The sequence below is a fragment of the Hipposideros armiger genome, unplaced genomic scaffold, assembly GCF_001890085.2.
Source record: "Hipposideros armiger isolate ML-2016 unplaced genomic scaffold, ASM189008v1 scaffold_295, whole genome shotgun sequence".
Classification (NCBI taxonomy): Eukaryota; Metazoa; Chordata; class Mammalia; order Chiroptera; family Hipposideridae; genus Hipposideros; species Hipposideros armiger.
The window spans coordinates 1,013,152-1,020,957 of NW_017731645.1; the positions used below are offsets into that span (position 1 = coordinate 1,013,152).

Below are 7,806 nucleotides of genomic sequence, written 5' to 3' on the forward strand. Positions count from 1 at the left end.
TTTCATGAAAATTAGAAGTCTTAGGGCCAGTTTAATGAAAATTACAATTACTTTAAAATCTAAACCTGGTGATTTTTTATTTCCTCCCTACCGAAACCTTTCCCCATTTAACAAAGAGCCCTGAATTATGAGACATTTGTTGGTAATTTAATCATCATATAAAATAAAGCTTGAAGTTTAGTTACCTATTAAACATAATACCTATTTTTACAACCCATACTGGTATAAGATAAAACAATTTCAATTTCAAAAAGTAAGTAAATGAAGCTGGCTGTCTGTGCCCCTTGTAATTTCTCACATCGCGTTGCCATAGATACCGTATAAAAGCAGTCAGTCCTACACAAGTCTTGCGGTGTCTCACTGAGGCTCGCGCAGCTGCCACATTGCGCACGTATCCTAACTGCCGCTGCGGCTGTTTCTGGGGAAACCTGCAAACAGACTGGGTGGGGCGACCCAGCCCCTCAGCAACCCAGCGACGAGGTAAGTCCTGCTGGCCCATTTCACAGACGGAGACACTGAGAAACGCGCCGGAAGGTCCAAGTTAGCAAGGAGAGGAGTAAGGATTTAAGTCGAGGCCTAAGAGCTCATGATTCTGCCACCACACTACTGTGCAAATAAAGAGACAACCTAGCCTAGTAGAAATCTCCCCTTTTTGATAAGTGGAGACAAGGATGAAAGTGCTATAAATAATAGTCCAATTCAAAGTATCAGACCATCAAAGTACAGGGGAACCGAGCAATGTCTTCTAAAAACACAGCTGCTATTTAAGAAAAACAGAGATGTTACTGAAGTTATAATTCCCTCTGATACACGACTATATAAGAACAGTGACAAAATTAATGTCATTTCATGAAGTAAATAATTTTTAGTTCAAAATATTCATAAACTCAAATAACTTTTAAATGAAATATATGTACTCTTTTCCTCAAAATGCTTTTATGTCTTTCTCTGAGGTCCTATGTGCCAAGCCTCCAGGTCTGAAATCTCCGGCTATACTGTGGTAACCACGCCTGTTACAGTAGCGTGACAATTCCTAAAGGAGCCTTGAGTGGAACACCACCACCAGAATTGAATGTTTGGAAAATAATCATTCTTATCCATGTTGTTTCTCTGGAAGAAAACTCGTGCTGCCAATTGGGGGAGGGTGGAGGAATTCTATTAATAACCTACTGAATGATTTTTTTTCCTGAAGGTGTTGGGAAAATCACATTAACACATAACCATAGTTAGTGAGATATGACTCCATCTTCTGTAATAAACACCAAGATCAAAACGCGACCCTGGGTGAATTTCCTTGAAAGGTCCCCAGCAGGAGTTTCCCTTTGGGATGTGATTTACTCTGGCCACAAAACCCTGCGGAATATGCGCCTGTGCCACAAACACTAAGCAGCACTTCCTCAGTCACTCATTTCCAACAATTTATGGATGAGCAGTGGCAAAAACGAGCAAAAATAATGAAAGAACGCAATGAAAGCTCGCTGAGGCCGCGCGGGACTTCCTACGCGGCCCTGCATCTCTTTAGATGGAGGCCTGATACAAATTAGCCACTGCGGGGAAAAGTCATCTGGTCATAAAATACAGTACAAGGTCACTTTTATGTAAGTTTGCCAAAAGGGACATAAACCAGGACAATCTCAAACTGTGACACAGGACAGGAGCATATTAAAGCAATCCCTGTTCCTCCTCTATTGTGCTGTCGTGGGGCCCGGCTTTACAGGCCCCAAGCACAAGCACCGAGCTCTTCGCTTCCACCTGGTCAGTCCAATTAATTAAGAAAGGAAGTCACCGCAAATTTTGTACTTTTTGCTTTTATTATCGAGCACTCTGTTTGAAGTTACAGGAGTTAACCTCTTAATCCTTCAGACCGTGTGCTATGTTCTGGACATTTCGGGATGTCTGGATGGTTTGGGTAATTGGTCAGGATGTTGCTGTCACTTATGTTAAATTTTATGCTATGATTTCAAATCAAAGATAGACATTGAGGTGAGGCACAATATTAAGTTACTCCCACAAACATCTTTGGTTTAGGAATTAATCCGTCAATGATGAGAGTTTTTTCACTTTCATTCAGTTGTTGAATTTTTTCCCTCATAACATTTTAATTCAAAGTAAGAGGTTAAAACATAACATGAAACAAACACGTTCTTTACTCCCATTCAAACCCTGGCCAGAGGTTCAGCCTCTGGGTTCGTTATGCTACCGGCAAACTCTTCTGCCATCCCCCAGATAACCCAGAGAGGCCTCGGAGACGGTAGGCAGCTAGGTGGCCGTGCCACAGGGACAGCAGCGCTGCGGCCCTGAGACCCTCAGACTGGGACACACGGCTGAGTGGCCGAGACACAAACCGTGGAGAAAGTGTCTCTACCACAAAACACTCACCAGCACATGCAACCTTTTTATCAGAGTTGAAACATTAAGGCGTAGGTGCGGTCAGGTTCAAACTCACATGGACATAAACGATGTCCGATACAATACATACAGGTGACAGCAAAACATCTACATTTGGTAAGCATTTAACTGCTAACAGTAAGTTAAAGTTCCAAGATAAAAAAAAAAAAAAAAACCACTTGCGTTATCAAAACCATTCACATTCTCCTACCCTAGGGAATTATAAAGACGAGGAACAGGGAGGCGACGGTCCCACTAAGACAGAAACGCGCCACAGTAAGGAGAAAGAAGAAAGGCTACTTGAGGCCCTTAAAAGGACATGGCCAATCCCCCAGGCCCAAAATGTCCTGTTTGAATTAACATAGTGGCTTAATTAAAAACTAAGCAGAGAATTCTGCTTAATTTGACTTTCAGTCCAAGGCCTGCGCCCGCCGGTGGCTAGCAACCAATTTCCGCATCTCGGCACAACAGGCGAGCGGCTGTTTTAAAACCGATCGCCCAGGGGAATCGCTAGGAGGACGCGGGGCCATGTGCCTTTTGGGGACTCCACCAGACGTAGACACAGTAAAACAGCACCAGGAGGGGGGCCGGGGGATGCCGAGGGACTTTAACTCAGCCGCATTCCAAGTTTGTCATTACTCAGATTATTGCCGATCTACCAATTAGAGGTGTTTCCTAAGCTCTCTGCAGTATCGCTGGGGACTGATGTGTCACACATAACCAATGAGAAAAGGGCTTCAAAGGGACAAACAAATGTGTGCTTGCTGGCCAGCTGCATGACACAGAAGCAGGTCCGAGAAGCAGCAGACGTAGTGACACTGTGACACGGCCTGTGGCACCGTGTAAACAACCAGAGGTCGTAACGTGACTTAGGATCTGCCCAGTAAACGCCTGTGGCCTTCTGTCACAGGAGGGCGCAACGCTGAAAGACACCGCTGTGTGCTTTACACACATTCGATGCACACTGCCAACAGCCCTTGCAACCGCTACGTCACTCATTCAAACTGGAAAACATGGGTATTTTAAAATAACATCATAAGTCCCTCAGTTTTAAAGCTTTCCAAACATTTCTAAAAAGGTCTAGGATGCACCTGATCTTCAGGCAGGTCTGATTCTGCTTCAGTCCAGGCCATTTCAAAAGGGGAATAGTAATTTGGAATCTTAAAACTGCCTAACAGTTGAACAGCCGAGCGCTAACTGTGGTACTGAGTTGCTTTCGGGTGATCCCACACAACATGGTGTTTTCTAGAATACTTACTAGCCAGATGCTTTAAGCCCGGGTTAGTGGCAGTAACAGCTACCACTGATTGAGCTGCGTCCTGGGTGATGTGTTTGCTTCCATGAAGTGTCTCCTCTCGTGCCATCCAACAAGGTAACTCACCCGTATGCCCATTTTACAGAAAAACAACCTGAGGCAGTGTGACGCTCACCGCCTTCCGCCGGCCCCTCTCACAAGCTACGGCCCCGACCCGACCCCTCCAACAGCACTAGGACCCAGCGCTTGTGTTCCCCCCATGACTGCCAAGCCAGACGACCGGGCACCGTCCCAAGCCCGGCCTTCTCACCCCCTTCTTCAACTCTGGGTTGTGTCTGGGAATTACCCATACTGGTCATGCCAACGGTACCCTACCATTCACCATGTCAGTCCCCTTTGCTCACGAAATGGAGCTGGTGACCCTGAAGAGTTCTGAGGAGAGTACCAGGATCAAAGGTGAGCTGAGAAGAGAATATTCCATCACCAACAGAGGGACTAGGAGTAAAAAGTTTAGAGGGAAGAATGTTATACAATTGAGGGTGCGAAATGGCTTTCATAACCTTCCTGTACCCCTCCTGGAGCTGGTTTTCCCGTTGGCCTTAGTCTATAAGAAGGAACATGAGAATACTGACATGTCACTGGGTTTCTGTGTCAGTTTTTTCTTTCAATTCTAGACAAAGTTGCTAATTCTTCTCCAATCAAATCAGCCAGGTCCCTTTTCTAGTTGGTTAGTTCACAAGAAGAGAGGAGAACCACTGGCAGGCAGGGGGTGAGTCCACATTACACTGAGTTTTTCATCTATTTAACAACTAAATTTTGATAAAAAGCATAAGCTAGGTGTCACCTGTGATACCAGAAGTGAAAACAGATCTAACACTGAGCCTTCCGGCTGCTTTTGCCTGTGGAGAGAGGCAGCACCAGGCAGAGACAGGAAGAGGGGGCTTGGCGATCTCAGGGACGTATGTGGAAACACTCATTTAACAAGAGCCTAGTGCATGATTGATTCAGGATGGCGGTGCCGCTCCAAAGCACAGGGCTTTCCCTTGGGTGGCGCACAGCCTGCTTCCCTCGGTGACATGCTTAAACTCTGACATGTGTATTTATCTCTGGACTGAGCTGAACCCGTAGATGCGAAACCCTTCTCACAGCCCGGACCCGCTCCCTGCTGTCTAGAGCATGAACCCAGGTCTGGCGGAGGGCGCGGGCCTGCAAGACGTGGCCCTGCCGAGCCCGGACCTTCACCACTCCGCGTGCCGCTCGTGCAGCCAGTCCTGAGCCGGGCAGTCATGCCTGGAATGCCGCCGCTCGCCCTTCAAGGCCCAGCTCAGGTGCAGCCTTGGCCCTTCTCACAAAGCCCCCGGAGCCCGGCAGGGCAAGGTGCCTACTCCCCACCTCCCTGCCACAGCGTGCTGTCCCTGGGCTCTCTGGTCTCGCCCTCTGGCACTCTGAAGGCAGGCGCCCTGTCTTTTCAGGTCTGTCCCAAGCAAGCTCCTCTAACAGCATAATAATTAGTACTTGGTAAGTGCTTAGTAAACTTGTCACGTAGGTGACTACCCATCAAAAGGCTCAAAACCCTACAGAAGCTGCTTTCCCAAGTGTCCCCAGTGACCCCATTTCCTGTCAACATTCGCTGTCTTAGCCCCTCGTGAACGTGATGTTTTACGGGCCACCCTCCCAGACACTCTCGCTTCCAGCTTCCAGGACGTCACTCTGCCTTTGTCCCCAGGCCTGACAGCACCGCTGCAAACCCTTCCTCTCTGCCTCTCTCCCCATTCTGTCCTCGGCCACCTCACCCACCTTGCTGGCTGTCCTGGCGCTCCCCGTAGCGTTGACATGTTTAGAACATGGGCACTCTGGGACAGGTGCTAGTTCTGCAGTTGTACACGTGTGGTTCAGACACTGTCACTCCATTTGCTAGCTTTCTCCTTCTAAAAGGAGGGTTTGAACGAAACCCCTTTCAGCAACAAAACTTCCTATAATTTCTTCAAGAAATTATGAACAAAGAACTTTTTAAACTGAAACTATATACATTTTCACATTACATAGATGACTTAGATATATTAAATACATCATGATAAAAAACAAGTCCAATATATAAAAGCCAGTTTTGTCAGCGTCATATTTGACTGCCAAACACAACCATCCATTTTGATCTCGGTCCATTTACTAGATATGAAAGCAACGGCTTGTTTCCCACAGCACCGCTGACGTGTGGAGTGGCATCTAGAAAACAGGAAAGGGACTCTGCCGAAACCGCTGTCATGGTCACCTCACTGGCTCTTTCAAGGAACCAGTCAGCAGACAGGTCTAAAATGTGCCACACGTGAGGTTTAAAATTGAAGTCGTCAAAACGTTAGACTAAACAAGTTCACTCCTAAAAACCCACAAAAGCCCTGTGAAACAGGAAGTGCACACGCTGCTCACAACTCCCCACGCCAAATGTATTTCAGTGCCTGACAGTACAATTCAATCAGATACACAGTCACACTTTCACTCCATGCATCACAATACGAATGCAACTAAAAATTAAAAACGTTTGTGTCTATAAGTAAACTGTAACACTGAACGATTTTGTCAACTTTAAAAGTCACCCCCGAAAGTATTAGCTACTAAAATCTTTGCATTATATTCAAAATCATTATAGCAAAGAGCTCCACAAACTATAAATAGAAACTCTATTCCTTAAAACGTTATGCTCAAGGATGGATGAAAGATTCCCACTTAGGTTCTGGACTGATTAAGATGCTCTTGCAGACTCTCCCACTTGGCGCACCTCCAACCCGCCCCCACCCCCATCACCACCACCACCACCACCTAAGAGTCACCATGACAGCTCTGTGCCCACCTGATGACATAACAGACAGGTCTGATTCTGTAACATCTACATACAGTCCCAAAAACACTGGCTGTGAAATCACTTTCACATTAAGGCATACTTCAGATTTGTAGAATTTCATGCCACGCTTTCAATCAGACAGCCTACAAAAGGAACAGTAGCTGTCACGCCAGGCTTACCCGCTCCCGAACAAGCGCACCCCACCACATTTGCACAGACCGTAATAGCATTCGAAAGCCAAAAGGTGACTTTCTCCGTGTGCCGGCAAAGGCAATGTTACTAACGTTATTGTTAATGTCATCAATATTGACAAGATGGCGATATTACACCTTTTCCATTCCCGACAAATGGTTGTTTAGGCAGACTTTGTACAGTTCAGCATGAATGACATTTACTTCTTCGCGTAGCTCATTTAATTCACAACACGGTGCACTCACCTTCTTCAAGCCAGCAAAGCCTTCGGACTCCAGGAAGAAGAACGCAAAGGGCATCAGCACGAACAAGCACAGGTTGGAGAAGAGAGAGGCGAGGTTCCACAGGCCTGCAGAGGGCAACACGGACAGCAGGTCAGACCCCCAGGCCTCGCCCAAGGGGCCGCCACGCTAGGGCATGTGTTAGTCAGTTACACTTTGTAAGAGTGAAAATAAACAAACTTGGAGAGTGGCCGAACAAGTGCCCAACACTTAGAAGTCAGACAGCAATGACCTATTTATTCAGATTTTGTGTAACTTTGTAATATGTACCTTTTGGTAAAAGCCAGCAGAAAAATGAATCATTTTCCCTCACGCCCTAAAATACATTCATTAAAGATATGACATGTGCAGAGGTCCAAAGACCCAGTCTCTTTAGACATATTGGCACCTGAATATTTAAATTAGAGCCACTAGCATTTATTGAGCACTTAATAAATGCCAGATACTCTACTAAACATTTTACATGCATAATCTCGTTTAATTTAAGCCTCATAAAAACCCTAAAACTAATAATTAGCATTTATTGAGCCCTTCCGTGCCAAGCGCCATTCTAAGTGACTTACAGATCTGATGCAGACTCATTTGCTCTCCACAGCAGCGGCCGCTCATACGGACGGCGTGCCAAGGCTGCAGAGCCTGCCAGCGGCCGCGCCAAGTCCTGCCATTGTTAAAAACCACCACATCGGGCCGGCCGAGTGGCACAGTGGTTAAGAGCTGGCTTGGGACGCCAGAGGGCCCCAGTTCGGATCCCACATATGAGGGTCAGTGACACTGCCCTCTACAGCTAAGATGCTGAACAACAGCTCAACCTGGAGATGGGCTGCTGTGAGTTGCTGGAGACGGCGTAGACTGCA

The 7,806-nt window shown here is 46.5% G+C and overlaps 1 protein-coding gene across 1 annotated transcript in view; it reads right to left on the reverse strand.

Moving 5' to 3' along the window:
- LMBR1 (limb development membrane protein 1) overlaps positions 1-7,806 on the reverse strand; it is a 106,677-nt gene that overhangs the window by 64,211 nt on the left and 34,660 nt on the right. The window contains exon 4 of the mRNA XM_019659086.1: positions 6,917-7,020. Coding sequence (XP_019514631.1) covers positions 6,917-7,020 — 104 coding nt within the window. The remainder of the gene's footprint in view (positions 1-6,916; positions 7,021-7,806) is intronic.